At 46.0% G+C, this 23,457-nt stretch overlaps 13 protein-coding genes across 13 annotated transcripts; 10 read left to right on the plus strand and 3 right to left on the minus strand.

Moving 5' to 3' along the window:
• Positions 1-61: 61 nt before the first annotated feature.
• On the plus strand, positions 62-854 carry C8R40DRAFT_1178110 (uncharacterized protein; the record flags this gene model as incomplete). The annotated part of the gene is made up of 5 exons (XM_046232802.1): positions 62-70; positions 134-277; positions 331-495; positions 550-639; positions 687-854. The coding sequence occupies 5 exons, from the start codon at positions 62-64 to the stop codon at positions 852-854; spliced, it is 576 nt and encodes a 191-aa protein (XP_046079262.1).
• Positions 855-1,367: 513 nt separating this feature from the next.
• On the plus strand, positions 1,368-1,981 carry C8R40DRAFT_1075026 (uncharacterized protein; the record flags this gene model as incomplete). Its single annotated transcript, XM_046226804.1, has 2 exons — positions 1,368-1,607; positions 1,664-1,981. The coding sequence occupies 2 exons, from the start codon at positions 1,368-1,370 to the stop codon at positions 1,979-1,981; spliced, it is 558 nt and encodes a 185-aa protein (XP_046079263.1).
• Positions 1,982-2,274: 293 nt separating this feature from the next.
• Positions 2,275-3,152, minus strand: C8R40DRAFT_1075027 (uncharacterized protein; the record flags this gene model as incomplete). The annotated part of the gene is made up of 5 exons (XM_046226805.1): positions 2,275-2,283; positions 2,314-2,559; positions 2,613-2,768; positions 2,822-2,844; positions 2,897-3,152. The coding sequence occupies 5 exons, from the start codon at positions 3,150-3,152 to the stop codon at positions 2,275-2,277; spliced, it is 690 nt and encodes a 229-aa protein (XP_046079264.1).
• Positions 3,153-4,474: 1,322 nt separating this feature from the next.
• C8R40DRAFT_1178113 (uncharacterized protein) lies at positions 4,475-5,236 on the plus strand (the record flags this gene model as incomplete). The annotated part of the gene is made up of 5 exons (XM_046232803.1): positions 4,475-4,630; positions 4,681-4,752; positions 4,806-4,997; positions 5,047-5,130; positions 5,180-5,236. The coding sequence occupies 5 exons, from the start codon at positions 4,475-4,477 to the stop codon at positions 5,234-5,236; spliced, it is 561 nt and encodes a 186-aa protein (XP_046079265.1).
• A 132-nt stretch (positions 5,237-5,368) lies between these two features.
• Positions 5,369-5,962, plus strand: C8R40DRAFT_1178114 (uncharacterized protein; the record flags this gene model as incomplete). Its single annotated transcript, XM_046232804.1, has 2 exons — positions 5,369-5,464; positions 5,834-5,962. 2 exons carry the CDS (start codon positions 5,369-5,371, stop codon positions 5,960-5,962), a joined length of 225 nt encoding a protein of 74 aa, XP_046079266.1.
• Positions 5,963-6,365: 403 nt separating this feature from the next.
• C8R40DRAFT_1062667 (uncharacterized protein) lies at positions 6,366-7,068 on the plus strand (the record flags this gene model as incomplete). The annotated part of the gene is made up of 3 exons (XM_046225484.1): positions 6,366-6,430; positions 6,478-6,635; positions 6,692-7,068. Coding segments are annotated over 3 exons (600 nt in total), but the record flags the coding sequence as incomplete, so codon positions are not given.
• A 1,225-nt stretch (positions 7,069-8,293) lies between these two features.
• C8R40DRAFT_1275322 (CWC16 protein) lies at positions 8,294-9,463 on the minus strand (the record flags this gene model as incomplete). Its single annotated transcript, XM_046234113.1, has 5 exons — positions 8,294-8,945; positions 8,996-9,115; positions 9,168-9,270; positions 9,386-9,390; positions 9,447-9,463. 5 exons carry the CDS (start codon positions 9,461-9,463, stop codon positions 8,360-8,362), a joined length of 831 nt encoding a protein of 276 aa, XP_046079268.1. The 3' UTR covers positions 8,294-8,359.
• C8R40DRAFT_1260931 (P-loop containing nucleoside triphosphate hydrolase protein) lies at positions 9,386-11,290 on the plus strand (the record flags this gene model as incomplete). The annotated part of the gene is made up of 9 exons (XM_046233820.1): positions 9,386-9,615; positions 9,665-9,742; positions 9,805-9,941; positions 9,989-10,117; positions 10,173-10,231; positions 10,278-10,497; positions 10,557-10,642; positions 10,692-10,830; positions 10,880-11,290. Exons 1-9 carry the CDS (start codon positions 9,462-9,464, stop codon positions 11,288-11,290), a joined length of 1,413 nt encoding a protein of 470 aa, XP_046079269.1. The 5' UTR covers positions 9,386-9,461.
• Positions 11,291-11,566: 276 nt separating this feature from the next.
• On the plus strand, positions 11,567-12,569 carry C8R40DRAFT_1062634 (uncharacterized protein; the record flags this gene model as incomplete). Its single annotated transcript, XM_046225482.1, has 2 exons — positions 11,567-11,900; positions 11,953-12,569. The coding sequence occupies 2 exons, from the start codon at positions 11,567-11,569 to the stop codon at positions 12,567-12,569; spliced, it is 951 nt and encodes a 316-aa protein (XP_046079270.1).
• A 1,216-nt stretch (positions 12,570-13,785) lies between these two features.
• On the plus strand, positions 13,786-15,221 carry C8R40DRAFT_1223250 (uncharacterized protein; the record flags this gene model as incomplete). The annotated part of the gene is made up of 7 exons (XM_046233289.1): positions 13,786-14,132; positions 14,219-14,240; positions 14,293-14,358; positions 14,412-14,514; positions 14,726-14,897; positions 14,943-14,967; positions 15,030-15,221. The coding sequence occupies 7 exons, from the start codon at positions 13,786-13,788 to the stop codon at positions 15,135-15,137; spliced, it is 843 nt and encodes a 280-aa protein (XP_046079271.1). The 3' UTR covers positions 15,138-15,221.
• Positions 15,222-19,722: 4,501 nt separating this feature from the next.
• Positions 19,723-20,663, plus strand: C8R40DRAFT_1075032 (uncharacterized protein; the record flags this gene model as incomplete). Its single annotated transcript, XM_046226806.1, has 5 exons — positions 19,723-19,933; positions 20,001-20,068; positions 20,210-20,365; positions 20,423-20,466; positions 20,546-20,663. 5 exons carry the CDS (start codon positions 19,723-19,725, stop codon positions 20,661-20,663), a joined length of 597 nt encoding a protein of 198 aa, XP_046079272.1.
• Positions 20,664-21,011: 348 nt separating this feature from the next.
• Positions 21,012-22,334, plus strand: C8R40DRAFT_853841 (thioredoxin-like protein). The gene is made up of 7 exons (XM_046236458.1): positions 21,012-21,148; positions 21,205-21,364; positions 21,416-21,484; positions 21,573-21,739; positions 21,790-21,956; positions 22,016-22,031; positions 22,087-22,334. Exons 1-7 carry the CDS (start codon positions 21,092-21,094, stop codon positions 22,138-22,140), a joined length of 690 nt encoding a protein of 229 aa, XP_046079273.1. The 5' UTR covers positions 21,012-21,091; the 3' UTR covers positions 22,141-22,334.
• C8R40DRAFT_1178120 (emp24/gp25L/p24 family/GOLD-domain-containing protein) lies at positions 22,281-23,203 on the minus strand (the record flags this gene model as incomplete). The annotated part of the gene is made up of 6 exons (XM_046232805.1): positions 22,281-22,341; positions 22,401-22,454; positions 22,517-22,567; positions 22,623-22,939; positions 22,996-23,007; positions 23,060-23,203. The coding sequence occupies 6 exons, from the start codon at positions 23,201-23,203 to the stop codon at positions 22,281-22,283; spliced, it is 639 nt and encodes a 212-aa protein (XP_046079274.1).
• Positions 23,204-23,457: the final 254 nt, after the last annotated feature.

Consider the following 23,457-nt stretch of genomic DNA (forward strand, 5'->3'; position numbering starts at 1 on the left):
TAACCAGTGAACTACACGCCACTCCCCACCCATTAGGAACTTGACTCTGTCGATCTGGTTCATGAGCTCCGTGAGTGCAGACCGATCAATGTCGCGGTATATAACCACTTTTTTTGAAATCATCCTGTTCCAGAAAGTTCGCATTCTATCGTCGAATACACCACGCTTGCGATTACTCGAGCAGGCAGTCGAGAGCAAGCATGAAGAAGTCCTTCAACTGCGTAACGAAGCTGATAGTCTGCGTCAAAGACATTCTAGTAGGAAGTGCAACACCGATGTATAACTTTTCACTTCTCATCGTCTAAACTCGTTCTGACCCTCTGTTTTCAGGCGGCACAATCTGACCTGGCTCACCTGAAAGCTGAACACTCGCATCATCTTTCCGGTGTGGACGACGCGTCAATATCTATCATCAAGCTACGGACGCAGCTTCTAGCGTCTCTTGGTTGTGGCTTGGCGGATCAAGGATGTATAGAGGCTATTACAGCGGAGAAGGTATGCACACAATATCCCTACCATGAGGTAAACTGACCTTTCCTTTCTTTCTAGACGGAGGAATTCTGGTCCTACTTGGAAAGAGTTAAATCTTCGAGGCCGAGGACTGCTGCTGTCTCTCGCGCGTGCACAGAAGATTCGAAGGTGCCTTTTGTGTTCGTTCTTCATATCATTCGCTAATCAAAGGCTAGTCAACATCCCATCCACCTGAGCCAGATGATATCACTGCATCGGAATTGACAGCACTACTCGTGAGACAGTGTATGGACCTTTATGAAAAGGCAGGAAAGCTTCCAAGCTCTACAGGCCTTCCCGGTCAATGCAGGCGGCTATGTGATATAGCGCGTACCTTACAGTAGTCAACACGGATAATAACAACCCTGTCTGCGATCGATATCGCAACAATTCGTCCTGTCCAATCATATCCCTTTTAAGCATGCACGAAAAAGTCGAAGTAACCATGAGGTATCACCATACCAAATTACTATAGCCTTCAATGGCGATTTATCTCAAATTTCCCGATTTTTGCTCGATTGTTCCTCAATAGTTTGGTTTTTGAGTTTGTTAAAGCCATATACGTAATCTGCAGGTTACAGATGTGATCTATGTTTGCATCGCCGCTGAAGCATCGTGATTTAACCTTCATGTATAACACGCGGAAGCGTGTTTGTTTCTGACATTCGGTTCGGTGCATATACATATAACGTTTAGGTAGCCCTGGATGTGACACCGGTACATCATAATCGGAACCGATGCATCTATCGATGATCTATTAATCTATGCATATGAACACGTTGTCTGATTATGCTTGTATTTGGGGTAAATCGGGGACACATTACTGCCTTGTACGAAAGCCCTAAATTCATCTGAACATGTCTTCGCCTCCCATCGATTCCATGTCTTCTGCGGTTAGAACTCCAGACGCTGCTGTCATCTTCCGCAACATCCTTTCGTTCATCAAGTTTAACCTGTCTTTTGCCTCTGATGCTACGACTGAATCCATTATGGAAGATGTTGTCTTGGATAATTTGGCCTTGATAGGAATGCTTATTGGCTTCCTTGTCTGTTCAATTTTGGGCTTCTTGATGCTCATTGACGTTGCATTGAAAATGGTAAGCAAGTTTTATCTCAACTCGAAGATAGAGAATTAAATTCTTTCTGAATGAAGGTCTATCTCGCGTATCTATACATCTGCGAGTTCACGCCGTGGGCAAAAGCTGAGGAGCTCCAGAGGAGGGAGCGAGCTGTCACACTGAAGGAAACATTGGTTGAAAAGAAGGCACGTCGGGTCAAAATGGACGTTGAGATTGAAGCTTCTGCGCGACTTGTTCAGATTCATCGGGAGGCCATGTTATCTGCCGAGAAAAAATTAGAAGAGTTAAACTTTGGTAAGCAGTTAATTGAGGAGAGGGAGGAACATCTGGCTTTAGAGGAGCAAGAGCTCATTCGTAGCGCTACGACGGACAACGAGCAGAATTTGTACTAAGTAGACACTCGGTACTGGGTACACATGAACAGCGCTCACAGAATTGTTGAACAATGCACTGCCAAAATTCGTTACAAAAGCCGATCACGATGAAAAGAGCTCCGGTCTGATATAAGAGCTACGCGTTCAAATTATTCCACTGTGACATCAAAAGCAGAATAACTGGGCAGAATTCTCAGGTCATATTCGAGTAAGCATAATGTATATACGTTCGATTTCATAGGATTGATGCGCAAAGAATTCAAACAGGTATTCTGAGATAATCTAAGTCTACCGGCGTCAACGTCCGTTTTTCAGTTTGTCTATATGCCAATTGAGAGACCAACACGTACCAAAAGATCCTCTAAACTGATCAATAATTCTTTGAGCTTTGTCAATGATGGCGATTGACCAGTTGGTGTAGCAGAAGGAACCACGGGAGGCGGAGGAGGAGGAGGAGGAACAAACGACCTTCCAAAATATTGTAGTAAGTTTGCTGATTCTCTTTCTCTCCACTGGGCAGAGATTAACCACGACATCGCAAAGACCACACCCATCAGTATGAGAACCATATGCCCCACAGTCGTTGTAAATTTAATCTGTGAATGATTGTCTTGAGAAAGAGGTATGCTAGAGGAATGATACAACATACAAATCTCGTTAGAACACCCCAGAACTTTGATATTTTTTGTTGTTTACTAGGTCCATCAGCTTCATCTTGAGTCCATATAACAATCCTTGTACGTTGTCCGCAATTTCCTTCACCCGAAGCGATCATTCTACGACGACCCGCCAGATCGATATAGGCCTTATAATTGTAAGACAGCAGTTAAGGTCAGAATAAGGTATGGAAACACTCACAAGAGCGGTTACCCATATTTCGTCTGAATAAGGGAATATCAGAGAAGACATTTGAAACATCTTGTGAAAATGTACCTTCCCCATGCTTCAAAGCTTGTATCCTCTTACCACGTTTCGCTTCGAATATTGCAACGTAACCTTTGGTCGTCCCCATTATCGTCGCTTGTCCTTTATTGATAAATAAGACCGGAAGTGGAATGTTCTGTGGGCATGGTTGAACGTCGACAGAGGTACCCATTTTCTTGACGTTTTCAGGTGTACTCCTGAACCAACTAAGGCCGTTGAATATGTTTGCCGTCACTAAGGCTGTTGAGTCCGGAGATTTCGCCATAGCCGCTCTGACATATCCATGAGCGGGAACACCAGCGCGATACAATGCATATCACATACATTTTTTCCTCTGGCCCCCAACTCCTACGATTCTCCCAGGCATCAAATTTAAACTTCCTGTTCATCAAATCTTCGGTCATCAGAGAATACAGCATGGTCTTGTTCTCCTCACCAGAATCCGTCGTGAAGATATGCTAAGAGACAATCATCATCTCCCAAAAAAAAAGCACCCGTTGCCAGGATTGGCGGGCGGCTGTAATTCTCGGTTTCTCCGAATGGACCGGGGCGAGGCAGATGATCCTGATAATGCCACTTTCTAGAACCTGCGATATGACACCAATGAACGTTATGACAATGTGGATTTCCGACAAGGTACATCCATACTATTTTTAAAAAGAAGTACGTCGGCACCAGAGCAGACAAGAAGGCGGTTCCCGTGGTTATCGAATTCCAGACATTCGATAGGTGTATTGGTCTTGTAGAGGACTTCACTCTTTCGTCGGTAGATCCACTTCTGTTCCTTCTATCAGACCAGGCCCACTAAAGTATGTACAACTCACCTTGGTTGGATGAAAGGCTATTATTTCGCCGTCCATGTTACCCACGAATAGAACACTGTCTCTCCATGCAACAGCAGTAAAAGCACACGAGCCTTCGTGCTCCCAGGATGTCGAAAAACCACGGTCCATGTCGTATACACGTACCCGCCTATCATCTCCTGCACTCGCCAAGAAACGACCATCCACTGAGAATGCCAATGCATTCACAGTATCGGTAGGGGCATCTATGGCGCCTAGCCGAGCATAGGGCGCGTTCAAAGGTTCGGAGAGAACCATATGTACCCAGAAAATGTGTTTCGAGAATGGATGTACACGAGCCTTGAGCTCAAAGGGGACTACAGAAATGTAGGAGAATCGACGACCCCTTGGAGGAACAGCCCACGGAGTTGTACTCGGTGGGACTGAATGATCGTTGAGAAAGAGATAGAGAGGTACGTAATATATCGGAGCTGTAAGCGCTGAAGGGCCGTCTTTTCTTCTTAAAGCGCCCTTTCTTCCTCTTAACCAACCTCACCAAAACTTGGTCTCGGTTTCAAACCAGACCTAAGGTCATCTCATTGCTCTATGGCTCGAGGTCCGGGCAGTGACTATGCACTGACCGCTAAATCCGAATCGATTGCACGGAAAGCTCAAAGAAACCCTCATAATGCAACCCCTTTGTCCTAGTTCGATCTCATGTCCCTTTGATGAAATTGCGAGAAAGAACCACTATATAACCGACACCTCTTGCTCATACAGTCCCCCGTATGCCCATACTTTCGACATGGATACTTGCCGCCAGTCAATGGACATAGCGACCGCTACCTTAAACTCGTTGGTAGAAAACTTCGAGACCCTCAAAGAAGCCATGCGTTCATCGATCGAAAGCATAAAACGGGGATATGCTAATATTCTTTGCTCGGGAAGGGTCGATGATTCTGTGAGTTCCCAAAATCTTGCATCTGTGTCTATCTGATGTTTCTGTGTTAGGTAGAATTTTTTTCCCCTCGTTACTCTGAAGTTCTTTCTCTTCAACGTTTGACTCAGATTCTCAAATGCAAGGTAGAACGTTCATCGATGATAATAAATTGGTCTAAACTTCTATTTTTACCAAGATTTTCCTTGCCACGCTTGAAAAACCTCTAGTTGATCTCGCCATCGTCCTTCCATCCATGGACTCAACCTGTCGGCTACTCTTCAGCGCACTGTGTGATCTTTATACCAACTTGTCGCCAGTGGCCCAACGAACCAAACTGGAGATATACATGGCACTTATTCGTGGTCCGAATATGACCTCGTCCATGGAGGTGTGTGGTATCTGATCCGTGCTTATAACTTACTGACTCGTGTATCAAGATGGAGGCTTACTCCCTTATGTTCGCGCCCCTGCTTACCCAGATTGCAAAAATAACAGAGATTCTGCGAACGTTGAAGAAGGAAGTAAGTTCAAACTGAATTGTTATAGAGGCCCTACTCAACCTCTTGCTAGATCGAGTATACGAACATCATACTTCGTTTCGCTCCGAAACCACACAGTGGCACCTAGATACAACAGCTGGTGTTCTTGTTTCCGGCTCATTTCATTCACGAAGCCTTGAGTAACGGAACAAAGGCACTTCTTGCCCAGTACAAATCTATCGTCTTTCATTTGTCGTATGTATACGATCTATTAATTACTATGCCTGGTGTCCTTCTTCCGTTGCAAAGGGTCATCCGTCAGCCAAAAAAAACCAACAGCACCGTTGTCGTCGAATACGAAGTTACTCGAGAGTTGGTCCGTGTGTACATTTGACGTACGGCAGGCAACTCCTGCATTGGAGGGCGGTAGGTCGAATTTCGCATCGCTTGTTTTTGGTTATGCGCTGTTGACATACCTATTGATGAAACAATTTGCCAAAGAACGACACTAATCGTCGATGGTATTCAATATTGAGATCTCGTCTTTCCTTTGGAGTGATTTATGTTCCTATAAACGGCGTTGTATGTCTGAGTTTTAGCTCGTGGACCTCGCAAGCTCGAAACCTCGTCTCTTTACGACTGTACAAAGTTCTTGGTACCAACTTCGACGATGAAGCTACTCCTGAAGCGTTGCAAACACTTTCAGAACTCTATGTCAATGGCAGCTCATCTGGCTTCACCGTAGATGCCAGCTCAAGTCACGGAGACTCCCAAGACCAATGCACATTTTGATGGCGCGTTCCTCGAAGATGAAGAAGACGATGAAGAAAAGCGCGCTCAATCATCAGTCGGACCCTTGAAATTTGGCGATTAGGGATTGGTTCTTGTTACTTTGGTTATGTGAGTAAATGTGTCTAATATATACTTGCGATCCTTGCTTATAATATTTCTCGCTTTTTAGACCCGGTAACTTTGGGAATAGTTATTGGGTCTTGTCTTGGCCTCGGATTCCGTCACCTCATGAAGTTCTGCGAGAGACACAATTTGATAGATAGGCACTCATACATCGCACAATATATTTCCTTGGCATTGGGCACAATTGGGGTTACTACTTTGCTTGGCTCAGACGATCTGCTTTCGAGTGTGTCTCATTCTACATTTCATCTCATCGAAGTTTTTGACGTACAATCAGCGTTCGCATGCGGTACGGCCTTTGCTTGGGATGGATTCTTCAATCGCCAGACCGAGGAATCTGTATTTTCGTCCGTCATTGATCTCTTGTCAACATTGCGGCTTTTATCTCTGTGGGAGCATGGATGCCATTTCATGAATTTTCGAATGCGTAAATATTTAATCCAAGCATTGATTGACTACTAACCTCCAGTTCAGGGAAACTTCGCTTTCAGTCTGGCGCCTGATCGTAATTGCAATCCTGGTACTGCTCTTTCGGAGGTTACCTGCAGTTGTAGCATTGTACAAATGGATTCCCGATATCAAAACGTTCAGGGAAGCTATTTTCACAGGTCATTTTGGACCAATGGGAATCGGTAAGACGCAACAGAACCTGCCGATTAATGATGCTCAAAATCTCCTGTTTGTCCAGGGGCCGTTTTTATTTCAACGCTCGCCGCTGGGGTACTTTCTGAAAATTCCACCGCACAACAGAATCCTCAAACTGTTATACTTACCCAGACCATTCAGCCTATCACAGCATTCATGGTGCTTTCTTCGATCACAATTCATGGTCTATCCATTCCGTCATTTTCTCTAGGACGTCGCGTCCACTCTGTTTCTCGTACTTGGAGTAGACATGCCAGTGGACTCCCAGAATGGGCAACTCAAGCCCGCCATGTCACTGACAGAGATGCTATCGTGATAAATAGGGATCGAGACGAAAGCGACGAACTGGAAAGGGGAGAACACACCCCACACGAAAAGTTGAGTCCGGAAGGTAGTTGGGAGCTCTCCAACAGAGGTTGAAGCTTTACGTGAAGGCGATAAACGAATTCATACTTTGATTTCTCCGCCTCTTTCTCCGCTCGCTTCTCCCTCTCCCGGTGTTCAAGGTATCGGTGAAGAACCTAGCGCCGAAATACTGCCTTCTGGTGAGGAGCCGCCGGATGGCATAGAGACATTGTCAGAATGGCAAGAAGGTCCTCACCGTGTCATAGAACGGCGTGCAGGTCCCGGGGAAGAGGTCGAGGTTGAAGTCATCAAGAATTACGGTTCACCGGATGCCCACTCTTCATTGTTTCGGGGCGAGCGCGCGGAAGCCCAACAACACTTGAAAGAGTATCTAGGTCGCCTACGAAAAGCGGTAGATGACAATACAGCGGAGACTAGACAAAAGGCAGAAAAAGATGTGAAGGAAATGGAAAACACGGCGAAAGAAACCTTGGAACACGGAATAGAAAAGGTCGAACAATCTGCGCATAGTGCCAAAGAGATGGTGAAGGAGGTAGTTGCAGAAGGCCCCGTAGTCGCAGGTTCTGGTCATGATTCTTCCGAACCACCTCTAGATCAAGTTACGAACACTGCACACGAGTTTGCCGTTGAAGACGAGGAAAGCGAGGACGAAGGTTGAGCGAGCGATGCTGACGCAGCTCTCACAGATATCACTGCCGCTAAAAAGCAACGATCTAAGTCGCCTAGGAGCAAGACATTGAAAACTGGTGGAAGAAGGAGAAATTCTATCCGAAGGGGTTTGATGGGTAGAGTCATGAAGTCTCCAGATACCTCCTCTAGTTCGAAGCCGTCAGCAGTCGACGAACTGGATGAGAGAGGCCGTAATTTGGGCCATCCCTCGTCCGGTCAGCCTCATTCTAGTCCCGGTAGTTCACTGAGGCACAACCGCATTGATTCATTACGGACTGTGCATTCTCAGAAGTCGAGGGAACAGTTGCCTGCACGGTCTATACGGTTCTTTGACGAGGCGCCAAGTAGTTGACTTGGTTCTGGTACTACAACCCCTCGACATGAATCTTTGAATCTTCGTTCAACACTAGAAACACCACCTGATGAACAGGAATGAGGGAAGCGGATGAGTTATTTATTTGTTGGAATTATCAGGTTATCGCATATCCCTTCATTCATAATTCATCCATCTATCACTGTGCACTGTATCAGGTATCCAATTTCTCATAGAAATATTTGTGTATAGTATTCCAATCTGCACTTACGCGATTTTTCAACACAGAAAAAGAGATGGTCGAGAGAGTTTATTTAATATATGCAACAGACACTTATGAGTACAAAAAGCTAACCGACAGGATTATGTCTTTTGTTTCTTGATCACTTTGATTCCCAATGTATTCTTCTTAACCTTCTTGGCAGTGTTATGTTGGACATCGGCTTTCAGGTCCAGCAACGAGCGGGACAATTCGGAAAGTAGACTGTCAACTGAGGGTTCGATCGCATCTGCCTTCCGCTTCACCGTAACGATTTCTGATAGAGAGTCCCCAGACATTGAGGGAATTTCGGAGAACACCTCTCTCACTAACTTTTCATCTTCCTCCTCTAATCTCTTCCGCTCCAAATCCTCTTCATTCTCTATCTCTTCTATGTCAAGTTTCGCGAGAAGATCTGCGGAGTTTCCGACCCTCTCATTCCGAGCATTCCGAGCTCTGATGTCCTGTAAAGCATCGAGGATGTCCATCTCTCGTTTTGAATCCGTTGTGCGATTCTCTAACACTTTCATGGGATTGTTCTCTTCCTCTTCTAGCTTCGCAAGCCGATCCTCCTCTTCACCTGCCTCTTCCTCTCTCCATGGTTCAAAATTCCTAGATTCTCCGTGCTCTGCTGCATAATCGGTGTTCTTGGGATCCGTCTTGAAGGTGATTTCAGCAGAACATAATGTACTGCATAGGATATAAATATCAATTGAAGCTCAAGGGAGGATACGACAGACCATTTGATGTAGAACCTAAAGATCTTGATTCCATAGTAATCCTCTTCTTCGACGGTTTCTTTCCGAGCGTTGAACTTTTTGCCCTTATAGATATATTCGCCACACGTATTACATTGCCTAGAAAACGAAGTTATGAAAAATCGGTCCAAATAAAGTTGAAGAGACGTACACGGAGAACGGAGCCATGAGACGGACAACCTGTTGAGAGTTCCTGGGTTGCTTTCGTCGAGGAATCAAATCCGGATCGAAGTCCGGAGGGAAATACTTGTTGAGGACTGAAATGAAGATTAATAGACGGAGCCGATGTAAGTGCGGGGATAATGCTAATACCTTTACGTTCAGATATGGTAAATTAGAACGTATAGAGATGCAAGTGTGAAGTTGATAGACGAGAGCTAGGAGAAAAGGCAAATGCCGGCGGCAAATCAGTACTCAGTGCTCAAGCGCTCACGCGCACGACTTCGACATGTCTCTCAAATTTTGGAAGCCAGGAACAGCAGGCCCCGGTAGCTCCTTGGACAGGGATACTCAGACTGAGGAAAATATAGTGCAGTGTGCTCCAGCTTACTCTTCACTATCTATCCAAAGTCAGCGGGAAAGATTGCCTATATATAAACACCGTATGTGTATGCAGGCGCGCTAATTCGTCAATCTAATTTTCTTCCAAAGGCGAAAAGCTTCTTTGTTGCGTGGAGAAATATGGTGTGATGATAGTTGTCAGGCAAACAGGATGTGGAAAGACCACCCGTGAGCCTTGTATGTCTCCTTAATACCAAAAACGCCTGACGAAAATTCATAAAATTGTTCAGAGCTTCCACAATATCTCATGGAAGCCGGCTGGGCTTCAGAAGGGAAGATCATTGCTTGTACTCAACCTCGACGTGTTGCCGCAACATCCGTCGCAGGTCGCGTCGCCACCGAGATCGGATCACTTCTTGGGGATGAGGTAGGTCTGCGCCACAGCTCAATCGCTCCTCTCAAACGGTCCTCCAGGTTGGTTACACTATTCGATCTGAAGATGTTAGCGACATCCAACGGACACGGATATTGTATTTGACGAATGGTATGCTTTTTCGTGAAACTTTGATAGACCCGCTGCTGAGTAGATACAGCGTGATCATGGTGAGCATTCCGTCCGTAATATTTTGATAATTCCGTCAGACCATCGCTCTATCAGCTTGACGAAGCTCATGAACGAACTCTCTACACTGACCTTCTGCTCGGCGTCCTCAAAAAGTGAGTTGTTATCACTGATTTTCACTGACCTGCTAACACATTCCAGAATCCGACGTAAACGACCTTCCTTGCGTTTAATAGTATCTTCTGCGACAATCGATGCCTCATCATTTTTGGACTACTTTACTTCTGCAACGTCGTCAAGCGATGCCACCATCATCAGTCTGGAGGGTCGTATGTTTCCTGTTGAGGTGGCATACTTGCAAGAGCCTGTGTCAGATTATGTCGCCAAAGCTACAAGTACCGCAGTTGATGTCAATGCCAAGGTTTGCTCTTTCTTATTTCTTATCGTTTATTGTGCTAATCCTCAATCTTTTTCATGCAGTACGGTCCTGGGGACATTTTGATATTTTTGACCGGGCGTGAGGAGATCGATCGATGTTTGGAGGAACTGTCAGAGCTAGCACCCAAGTGGAGAAGCCGGTCTACTTGCTGGGAATCAAATTGACGATATTCGTAGGACTACGCGCTCCATGCCGATTCTCGTACCTCTCCCTCTTCACGCTGGGTTGACAACAGAAGAGCAGCTTGCGGTTTTCGAACCTGCACAACGAGGAACCCGCAAAGTCATCGTTTCTACAAATACAAATATTGCGGAAGTATGTTCCATCATTTTTCTCGTGGGGACAGCCTGACTGAATTCATTAGGCTAGTGTTACTATTGAAGGTATTAAATCTTTTCGAGGGCTATCCAGGGCAGTCTCAATACGCGCGCAACTCAAAAAGTATATGCAAAGATTTAATCTACCCCTCGAGAGCTGCCAAGGCGATGCAAAGAGATTGAGAAGATGTCTTATAAGCGGATATTGGCGAAATGGCGCAAGATGGGTCGGCGATGGAACGTACAGGTCGGTGAGGGGAAATAAGGTGCGTCTCTATCATATTCCGGTTCATCATCTTCACACACACAAGTTCAGACATTGTATGTACATCCGACCTCTGTACTCTTCACAAGAAAACCTCGATCCGGCTGGGTTGTATTTCATGAGATGGAGGAGACGAAAAAAACCCAGTAAGGATATACATATTTCGATAGCTTTTCCTTTATACAAACGTTGACTGTTAAAAAACCTAGAATCAGGATCATCACTGAAATAGAGCCTGACTGGTGCGTTTTGTTCTTGAATTATCTGTCAAATTCCTGTAACGATGTTCCATGAAAAGGCTTATAGATCATGGACATCGATACGAAGACAAAGGTACTAGCAATGCCCTAGCTGTTGGGTGACGCGACAAACTCATGATCATAGCGGCACTGTATTCTACTTTCACTTTGATATAAACATGCTCTATGTACTAGTGCTACCAAAGCTATCATTGTATAGCTCTGTCAAAATGCAAATCAATGAGGCTCTGACTGTTATCTTGGGTTCAGGAGATGGAACACTGCACGAACTGATCAATTACCTCTCGAGCGCTGACATCAATGGCACAAGAGCTGGAGTTACCAGTGTTCCACCAGAAATACATCTTGTACTCGTTCCTTGCGGTACTGCAAATGCGCTTTACTCCTCATTATTTCCTCCAACCTCCTCCGTCACCCCGTCGATAGAATACAGACTACAGTCTGTGAGGTCGTTTTCACAAGCCCCAGACTCCCATCTTTTACCTTTAACATTGGCTATCACGACGCTCTCCTCACCTCCTGCCGCGAAGATACGCCCTAAAGGTAGAGTAGCCTCAATGATCAAACTATCATATTGTTCACTCGAATTTTCTAGCCGTAGCGTCGGCAGTTGTTGTATCTACCTCTCTCCATGCATCCATCTTGCATGACTCTGAACTTCTGCGCGCGGAGATGCCAGGGATTGAGCGATTCAAGATTGCCGCAAAGCAAAACAGCAATAAGTGGTATAATGGTTACGCCAAACTGCTTCCTGTGGCATCTCTCGGAGTAGTACAATTGTATGATCCGGACGCCAAAGAGTTCATCAGTCATCCTGACGCAGATGAAGACAACCCAGTGGTGGATCTCTACGGGCCATTCGCATACTTCTTATCTACGGTCAATGTGGATAGACTAGAGCCTGCATTTCGGATTACCCCTCTCGTTAAGGATATTCCCTCTGCAAATGATGCTTCTTGCGATCTAGTAGCGATTCGTCCTTTTTCTAGCCCAGTTGTGTCGATAGACACGCCTGAAGCACGAGACAATTTTGTGAGCATATTATGGGATACATTGCAATATCAAAATGGTAACCACGTTAATCTTCGATATGACGAGGAGGGCAAGGTGACGTCCACCAAATCTTACATACTCAGCCAGAAGCACATATCTTACTTTGTGCTCCTTCCAATTCCGCTACTGATACTGTGGCACTCAAGATTTTTAAGCTAGAAGTAAGTGAATGACAGAATAGCGACATAAGGCTGCCAAATGAGGATGTTCAAGTAAGTACAAGAGCATTGCATGCGAATGATCATGAGCGCCTAAAATTATCAAACCACACTGATCACGATGTCACTTGTCTCTCGAACTGTCACTTTCGTCCTCCACCGTCCGCGTCTTGTATCCGAGTGCAACTCGTGCATAGACTGAGAAGCTACTATTTATTTGCACTAAAGAGAAGACTTGGCCCCATGAAAATACAGTCGGCTCATGAACACCCTGGAAGCCGATATATACCGTGTCTCGAGAACGCGACGTATTCACTCAACAATCTCCCTCATCCATTCACCAGCAACTGGGAAATCCAACCTGGCCAATTTTGTCGATATCCTAGGGCATGTCAATCTCATCGACGAAGATTTCTTCGGCCATTCGGTGGGTGGATGGTTATCATTGTTTGTGGGACGTCGTCGAAGGGGTGAGGTTCTGTATACGATTACACTGGTCACATACAAAATTAACCGTTTCGTTCTGGAACCCAGAATAAAACCCACTAATGCCGTCATACTGGACGGTACGAGCATGCGAGTGATCAACTTGAAATGGTGCTTTCCTCGAAGTCCACCGAATTGAGCGTACTCACTGTCTCGGCTCAAACTCATCTCGATTTTGGACGTGCCCTCGTAGGATTAATACGACGTTCTCTTCAAGGTATAGCAACTGGGTCCCGGACGGTGATATGGAAGACGGTCACCAATACTTTGTATTTCCTGTCCACAAAAGAGGACCCGGGCTATCGCTCTATCATACGAACAGACGGGGGATACTGAATTCGAGCACCAGTTCACCATTGCGCGCTCAAATGTTGGTTGACTCAAGCTTTCCTTCGGCGATTACGAGGGAGCCTTAGAATCGCTCGACTCTACTTTATGACTTCTTTCTTAGGAGGAGGACAAGATGACTATACTGTTGAGAGTTCAGGCGCAATCTGGGTCTGGAATTATACAATTGAGGGGCAACTGTTGGTTTCTTCTAATTCCATATTGATCTGTTTTTATTCTCACTGCACATACTGGTGTTATGTTATAAATTATACCCTCAAGTTTCCTCATCTTTGTTTCCATCCTGCTCATGAAATGTGTGCTTGGATTGAGCTCAACTATGTATAAGAGGCCCGAGAGTCATTATCTAATGCCATCGACAGCGACATAATACCCATCACAGCATGGTTGGCATTCCTGAGGCTCTTGTCCACATCCAAATCACCCACAAACATATAGCACACAATCCAAGCTACAAGCTATACCCTATATACTTCACTACAGTTTACCTTTCAAAGACCAATCCGGATCGCCACTACACCCGCTCCCCAGGCACTTCATCCCTACCTTCTAAATTCCCTCGTACCGCGCGCGATCCGAGTCGCGATATTGGATTCGCGTACAATGGCAAGACGCTCCAGCCGCTTACTTCGCGCTCTATACACGTCCAGACGCTCCCGCCTCCCGTCGCCAGCGGATGGGCCCGGTTTCTTGTACGCTTTTGTCGATTCCGATGTCTACTGGAAAGTAGGTATGACCAGCGACTACGACCGGCGGAAGGCAGAGTGGGACAGACAGTGTCCATGTCCCAGCAGAGTCTGGCTCCCCCCTATGCAGGTTGTATGGCGAAGAAAAGCTGGTGCGTTTCTTGATTGATTTTTCCAAATAAATACATATTGATTCGCTTTCAGAATCGTTGGCGCACATTTTATTGGAACATAGATGCCTCAGCCGACCTCGCAATTACTGTGCCAACTGTCCGTGTGGTTCCCATCTTTATCCAAACACTAATTCATGTTGTGTTGCAAAGGTTCCAAGGCACACATTGAAATATTTATCATCCCTGGTCATTGGTGGTATATCTGGGGAACTATCATTCTACCAGTCCTTGCAAGAGCAGCAGCTGCATAATGGTATGTAACTTTCAGCTTTCTTTGAAGTGGTATGTGACTGACAAGCTGATAGATTCAGAGAACTCAATCTTTTACCTATGAATTTCTTGTACACAGTGTATATACATATAATGGTGCTATCTAGGGCAGAGGTGATACTGATTATGAATAAATGAGCACATAGATAAGTCCCTACCTAACGTTTTAAAGATTCTACTGACAAAATAACTAGATGATCGTCGACGTCCCGACATTCGCGACCCTGCTATGCCTCGATATATCGATATCGACGACGTCTCCATGTCCCGACGTCCCGATGTCGACGACGTCTCGATGTCCCTACGTCTCAATATCGACGATGTCTCGACGTCTCGACGTCCCGACATCGCGTACCCTTATTCTCAGTGAGATTATTCTGAAGAATCTCATGCTCTCCACGCGGCGAATAGTCCGCGAAAATTTCCAACAATCCCGGTAAGATTTTTCTGCAATTAGTCAAAATAATCTCAATGTATTCGCACACTAATTTATGGTAGATTAGACTAAAAAATCCCTGCATATTCAGCACGCGAAAACGTTGTAAAATGACGTCGGGCTTTATTGGACTATTCCTGAGTGGTTTAGTGGTAGAATTTTCTGTATAATCTCATGTTATTCTCTACATAATGTCCGTTGGATTACAATGTGATTAAATAATATATTCTGTTCCTGCTTAGAGGGAGAATTTTGTACCTAATCTTACCTTATTCGCGCCCTATTCGCGGCAAGATAAGGCCTTCATCCCCGCAGTGCAATATATCTCTGTCATTATCTGGGACCAGTTTGCCTCCGCTCTGCTTAATCGCTCCGCCTCATCGCCTTGCTTAGTCACTCCGCTTTCCTGCTCTGCTAGTAACTCCGCCTCTGCTGCTTCGTGACAGTTCATGGAGGTAGACCAGGGTAACGTCTTGGCGGCATTGAAGGAGAGCATGGCACTCATCCTCAATAGACAGCCTGCAAAAGTGACACAGACGCCATATGCGTGGGATGGGTGGACGATACCGTTCATTATAGCGTAGACGTTCCACACTTAAGCAGTGGCAGGACAGTAAGAGACGCGTGAAGGCGTGTCGGTGTTTTGGTACATTCAGGACCTTCAGGTATGGACGCAAGGACATGGTGGCCGATAGCAGAGCTGGGAGGCCCATTTCATTGTAGTCAGTGCAGTTGTGGAGTAGGTGTGCTTTTACGGAGTCCCTGACCATCGATGACAGTGACTCTTCACATGATAGCTCCACTTCCTTGATAATGTGCGGGAGGGCCTCGGGATCAGCAAGGTTATCAACTGTGCAGAGAACCGGAACAGGAAGGTGGCATAGGACATTTCTCAGATCACTAATCCATGCAGGCTGTCCCATGCGAACAAGATGGAATGAATGTGCTAATGCATCGGTTACCAGTCGGTGACCTTGGAGACAGAAGGGAATGCAGGTAAGATAGAGCAAGCTTGATATGCCGATACCTGATAGGCTCAATACCCAATTCCGTGAATAGGAAAGCTAAAGTTGACCGCCGGTTAACTCCTAGTAAGTGTCGCAGGTAGAGGTGTTGGACATTCTCCAGGTCCTCCAGCAGGGTAAGGTCAATGTCAAGCACAATTTCGCATCCAAAGATAAGGTGTGGGTCAACGCGAGCCATGTAGAGAGTTATACCTTCCTGTGGGGGCAGGCAGCCTATAGCCGGCTCAGGGGCAAATGTGGCGTGGGTAACGTTACGGGCCTTTCCAGCCTTGATATTGTATATGGCTTGTAGGATGTATCTGTGCACAGAAGTGAAGTTGAGTCCGACATATTTGTATGAGGGAACAAGTTCAATCCGCTTGCTGTCAATAAGGAAGATAGGCAAGAGCGGTGGGAGAGGACCAAAGAGCATCCATTTAGTCTTCTTGACACTGATGACCATTGAGTTCAGCTGACACCAGCGAAAGAAGTGGTTGAGCTTATCCTGTAGCCCCTCAGGCGACATTGACCAGATAGCAACGTCATCTGCCTGTTCAACATGTGAAACAGGGTTGCCATTGAGGTAGACATCATCGGCATGGACTGGGATGTGTAGGTCAGAGAAGTATATGTTCCACAGCATAGGCGATAATGTATCCCCTGTGAGGACACCTATAAGACTGCGGAATGCAGCCGTAACCTCATCCCCATGATGTACAACATATGTCATGCGAGCGTACAGGAGTCGGAGCCAGTCAAAAAGAAGTCCAGACATCCCCCTGTTAAAGAGTTTCCTCCAAAGGGTAGGGATGTCTGTTGACGGGAATGCATTTTTCAAGTCAACAAAGGCAACATAGAGCGGCTTGTCATTAGCCCGCGCAGTCTCTATAGCGCATCTGAGGATGAAAGAGTTGTTATGAGTTCGATATCCTTCCCGAAAACCATTCTGAGAGTTAGGCAGGATCCCGGCTTCCTCTGCCCATGCACGTACGCGGTGATCGATAATGAGTGTGAGCATCTTGAGGAGACATGATTCCAAACCAATGATACGATAGCTATCTGGCTCCTTAGCATTGAGGCCAACTTTCAGAATGCCAATCAAAACTGTTGTGAACCACTGTTGAGGAGCATCGAGGTCAAAGATGCAACGGTTGAATAGTGCAGCCAAAGTGGTATTCGGTATTCTCTCTATTTGACGATAAGATACTCTATCAATACCTCGCGCACTCTTTGAGCTGCGACCACGAAGCTTTTTCTTGCAGAGTGCAACATCATCATCAGTGATTGACCTAGAGAAGAAGCGCGAGGCAGTATGATCTGTTGTCTGACGTGGGATGGTGCTCGAAAGCATAGTGTTCAACTGCCTAACATCCCTGTCAAAGTAGGCAGGGGGATGGGGTAGAGGGTTAAGACGCGCTTCAAAAACTGTGCTGAGTTGCTGAGCAGAGACAGAGACAGGACGTTTCTTTGCATCAGTCCATTCCCGAACACAGGACCAGAAAGAGAGAGCAGTTTCACAGTTGATGAGCTTGACTAGATTACCGCGACGCTGTTCACGCTCATGGGCTCTCCCTCTGTGAGACTCTCGAGGTATACAGTCTTCGTCTTCACGATCTGGATCATTCGGCCCAACAGCTGTCCATAGCTTGGGGGGTACATGCTCTGGCAATCGTGTTGACACTTTCCTCACATTCGGTATGGATGGCGCCAAGTGTTCCGGGTGAGGTAGTGGATGTGGAGCTAGTAGCGACCAGACGTTAGCATTTACATCTCTGACTGTTTTGTAGGCGATGTCTTTTGCTCGTCGTAAGTGGCCATTGCCCCTGGTAGGGATCACATGAAATTCGACGGCGGCGACACGGGCGCATAGGTGTGATACAACAACCTTGAGGATATCACTATGAGCACAGTCCCAGGCATGTTCAGCATTATCTGCAGCCCAATAGCACAGGGATCGCACCAGGTATTCTGAGGTGACATTGATGTGTAGTGTACGTTCAGGGAGGCGATTAGTTATTTGTAGTGCCGGTATCATGGCAGATAGAAGAGCATGATTGATCGTAGGCTTAGGAACGGTCTGGATTCGGAAGCTGACATTGTTTTCACTATTTTCACCCCAAAAAAGTGAGAACGCAGCCTGAGGGGAACCCATATCATCTCGCCCGGATGAAGCAGTCAGGTAGACCACTATGCCTCCGTTATCTGCATAAACTGGACCATATAGAGTGTCAATGGCCTCGGCAGTTGTACGGGTTGAACAAAGAGCATCCTGAACCATTAGATCCAAGTTAGTGGGAGAGAGCAGTGGTGAGATTTGATGGTGAGTCAGCATATCAGACTGGAGGACCGGTACAGGGGCAGCAGGAGGGTGGTATGGGATAGTTAGCTCAAGTGCTGCATGGTCCGATAGTGGAGATCGTGACACTTTCAAAGCACCTTCCGTAAGGCTAACAAGTGCAGGCTTTGATGCCAAAACATAGTCAATCACGGAGGCACCCATTGGCTGATACGATGTTAATTGACCTGGTTGGGTAGATTCAAATGAGGTTCCATTGAGAACATGGAGGCCGTTATCAGAGCAGAGCTGTAAGATCCAGGTCCCCCTTGCATTTGAGATAGTATCTGAGGAAAATCGTGGCGGGCTGTCCACACAACTGACGCGGTCTCCGATACGACCATTCAAGTCAGCGAAAACCAGAACAGGCTTTGGACTGGAGGCACATCGTGTGATGATACTTGCGATGGACTCTTTCGGATCCACCTCGGACCAATCGCCATAGTATGAGCCTGAAGGTAGCAGGTACCCACCGATAATGCGGTAGTCAGCGGTTTCCACCACTACTACATCAGGAGCACATAGATCTGAACGGACTTCAATAGCTAAACTCGAGCGAAAAATCACAGCAACACCACCTCCAGCCCGCTTCAGTGCATGACAATCGGGACGTGGAGAGGATATAATGTCATAGCCTTCAGGAAGGGGAAGAGAGTCTTCCTGTCCTGGCCTGAGCCAGGTTTCTTCAACGACAATGATATCGAAAGTTGTGATATACTTGAGAAAGGCAGGGTTACGTAGCTTCAAAATAAGATGGCCATGTATATTCCAAGCAACTATGTTAATACTTCAACTAATTAGCTTGCGATATACTTTTGTGCAGAAGTGAAAATGACCGCTTACGACTGCAGGTAGGTGATAAGAGAAGAAGAGGTAGTAGTATTGGTATCAGTTGAACTGTGCACATAACTACATTTTTAGATGGTAAGGGCAGAGGACATTGAAACATGCATCGTAATCCTCACCATCCCATAGGCCTAGGTCCTAGCGCAGTGACGGCGTCCGACATGCCAAATCCAGGAGCCCTTATGCTTGCACTGCCAGTACCATTACTCTTAGGCTGTAGAAACTCATAGGAGTGCGTAGACTGGACAGGGGGACGCTGAATGGGTGTGAAACGACAGCCTTGGAGGCTTGCTGGGCAGTGCTCAGTGGCAATCCACACAAACTGTGATGCAGAGTCCGCAGTCTAGGAATTGGACACTATAATGTCTGTGAAGTAGAGGGCGAGGTTCCGCTGAAGTTTGTCTGCTGTTTGGTTGCACACGCACATCGCATGTCGATACGCTGGAGTTCAACGCGCTAAATGAAACATCGTCAGGACAGTTATTTGGAATACGCAGTGCACTTTTATCCATCAACTGAGCCATTATGATTTTCAGGACATCTCCAGACAAAGACAAAGACTCATCAACTATGGCCACTAAGACTTCAGCCATGAACGTCTCAATTTGTTGCGGAAAGTCACGTCGAATCAGGGCAAACAGGTTTCGAAATATGCCGAGAACGAGCTCATCTGCGTTCGGAAGATGCATATCCGGACCCCTTGAGGTTGTTACTAAGTTGTTTGAAAAAGAGCCGGAAGATATCCCGGAGCTCTGCTTGTATGTAAGGCTGGCGCGTAATCGTAAGTATAAGTTCTATGCTGAATCGAAATAGAATATGCTCACCCCCTTCTCTGCTCGCTGTCACAGATACTACATACACCGAATCAACTCTGAGGCCCGGCAAAGGTTACCCGTTTCAGGGATCGCGCCTCATGGTACCTCCGACCATTATTCCGTTATGTTCTTGAAGTCTAAAGGGTGGTGTGCGTCGACTTGAAGCTTCTACGGAATAGTCAAATGGTAAATGGCGTTGGATTTCGGCATTCTCAATCAGCCTGAGTTTAACCTGCTCGTAGATTCAAGAACACCTCAGCAACAACCCGTGGTTCGCTCGAGGATCTGATGGTCCAACTGCTGCAGATTATGTAATGTCCTTTGGATTGGAAGGATTAACTGTAGGAAGGGAAATTACGCCAGAGAGCCATCCCGCTATATCGAGGCATATAGACAAGGTCCGTGCTCGGTGAGTTTGGCTTGGAAATAACGCGGATTGTTGATGCGGAACTCAGTTGCCTCCGTTTTTTGTGATATTTGTAAACCTGCATATCAATCGGTAAGTTCTCAGAGTCATGAGGATTTGTTCTATGATAATGTTGCTCACCAATGACATGCAACATAGACGCTGAAAAAAGGCACGGAATGATCCTGCAGGAATGGGAAGAAAAGATCGGCAAATCCAAGAAAAACACGGATGTACGGCTGATGGTGGTGGACCTTCAACGGGAAAGCTTGTGTTTATTTCTCGGTTGACTATATTAAGAAGGCACAAGCTTCAAAATCAGAGGGTATACATAGAATGCGTCAGCTCCTTCCACAGAAGTAGCCACGCCCAACAGGAGATTGCTCTAATCCGTGACAGGAATAAAGTCATTTGTTTATTCTGGGTTCAAAGTACATCTATGTACTCACCATATGCTAAGAGATCAAAATCCTTCTAGACAGACGGTTCTACATCATACACAGGCTCTGATCAGGACCTATCAGCTTGCTCTTATTGTGTCATGGGGGAAAAGTTTGACCGACGATGTGACTGACTATTTGAAGAACTAGTTAAGAAGAGCATAGAACGTTCACATAACTGTATAAATGGATGTGCGGGTCAAGTTTAGTCCCAGTAAAAACGCACACCCCACGCACCTATAGACGAATTCGCCACGCAGCACCCGATTCTTGTAACAATGATCGTAGTGTACCACCTCAACAACGGCCGCTCACAGCGTATTCTTTGGCTTCTGGTAAGAATGTCTGGAATCTACCGTAAATACCAAAGGCTGACGATGGACCGAGGCAGGAAGAGCTGGGTGTACCTTACGAGGTCAAGCGATTTGAGCGTATGCCAGATTATACAGCACCGCCATCGCTCTTGGAAGTGCACCCATTAGGGAAGTCTCCTATTATAGAAGACATAGGAGAAAGTGTAGTAGTTCTGGCGGAGAGCAATGCAATCATAAGTGAGTAACTCCGTTGGGAATATCGCTTGACTGATTTCGCTCCTCCCGAAGCATATCTGATTCAGAAGTACGGAGGAAAGCAAACTTTGAGTGTAGAAGGAGCGCTGGATGATCTCTATTGTGAGTATTACTTCTACGTGAGATCGGAAGACATTCTGACCTTTTGATTGTTCAATACTTTCTCTTCTGTGCTACACGATACGCATAGATACGCACTACGCAGAATCAACTCTCATGCCTTTGGTAGTAATCTGGCAAAGGTTATCCCGTTTCGCTAATCGTGCCCCTTGGTACCTCCAGCCAATATTCCGTTATGTTCTTGGAGCCTACAGGGAGATGTATGTTGACCCGGAACTTCCAAGAAATATTGATATGGTAAATAGTGTATTGAGGAAACTTCTGCGTAACGTCTTAACTTCGTCTAGATCGAGAAACATCTCAGCGAAAACTCATGGTTCGCTCGCGGGTCTGATGGGCCCACTGCTGCAGATTATGCGATGATAATAGGATTGGAAGGATTGAGGGCAGGGAGGGCAATCGTATTAGAGAAGCATCAAGCGATAGTCAGATATATAGACAAGGTTCATGCTCGGTGGGTGCTCTGCCATGATATTCAGTGGTGGACTAGCTTACCCGATATAATGTTCTCAGATCTGCATACCAATCAGTGAGTTTTTTGAGAATAAGGAATGTGGCTACTTACCGAAAAGTAATAAACACAGGGGTTAAGGAAAGGCGGAGCATTTGCATATGCCAAGCAGGTTGAAGCTGCTTGAAATGGATGTCTTGCGCACAAGGCTAGCATTGATGATGACGAAGAAGCGAAGACTATGGTTAATGTATTTGATCGAGTTCCTCGACACCCATATGGTTCCACCTAGTAAATTTATTGGATATATACAATGTCATTTCTGAATTAGACTTTGTATCGACGGCCAGTCTTTGTAAAAAAGGTTTGCAGAACGTAGACCTGGAATCTTCAAGTTTATCACAGTCAGGATAAATAATGACAACCTAAAAGCATCAGTATACTCACATAGCCATTCCAACCATTGCCAAGCTCTCGAAGATAGCATACCAGAATAGACGACTAGAAAAGTAAGCCGGCGGTCAAAAACCGTGACAAGATGGTTATGTCAAATGAAAATGTACTTTTGGGTGGACTGAACGATCGAGAAGCCTCGGTTATCGCGGGTGTGGAAACTGTACAAAAGATGTATTAAAATAAGTGCTACGGAAAGAATAGATCTGGACGCACTGTTTCTGAGTCCTCTTAATATTCATCAACATCCCGTTCAGACGGAATATGCTCTCCTCCAACGCACTTGTGTGCTCCGATATTTGGCCTGCCTTTGCCGGAGCTTCACGCCTTGGTTCGCTTTCCACCATGATATCAAAGTCGATGAGTTTCTCGGTAAGCGTTGACATGTCGTTCTCGAAGCAGAAGGAGTACTCTCCTACTGTGTTAGCAGTAAAGACGTAGTCCCCCTGACGCTCGCGTTCACCGTCCAAGAGTACCTTTTCATTAGGGTCTTTCACATCAAAGTCGATATCGAAGGAGCCACCAGATTGAACCTGGGTTACAGCTAAGTATGAGGCGGGTAACTAGGGCCTGATTTGAACGTTCTTACTGCGAAATAGAACTTGAAGAAATATCAGATGTGAGTAGGCTTGGGACGTTCGGCGTGGACGTACACCAATTTTCTCTCCGGCTTTATCTACATCAGCATAAAAGCATAATCGTTCGTTGGCGGCTATTGCTGTAGTCAATGCTGAGCCATGAGCAAGTATAGATAGGCGGAGAAGGAAAATAAGGGTGAATATTATACGTTCTATCATAGCGAATGCTGTAACGTGGCGGAAAAGATGGATATTCTTCAGTGAGCGCCCAGCCTTCGTACGCAGGGTGGCTGTGCTCACCAGCACTGACGAAAATCGGTCCGATAATGCCAATGGTCTTCTAGTCCGCTCCCTCGTCCACTCCGTATGCGACCCCGATATTTCCGCAGAATTGTGTGTCGTGCGGTGGGCATTGGACACTTTATTTATTTTCCAGGAGATTGAAAACTGACAAATAACTCTTCATTGTCTAC

The sequence above is a fragment of the Lentinula edodes genome (genome assembly GCF_021015755.1).
Source record: "Lentinula edodes strain Le(Bin) 0899 ss11 chromosome Unknown C8R40scaffold_75, whole genome shotgun sequence".
NCBI classification, from domain to species: domain Eukaryota; kingdom Fungi; phylum Basidiomycota; class Agaricomycetes; order Agaricales; family Omphalotaceae; genus Lentinula; species Lentinula edodes.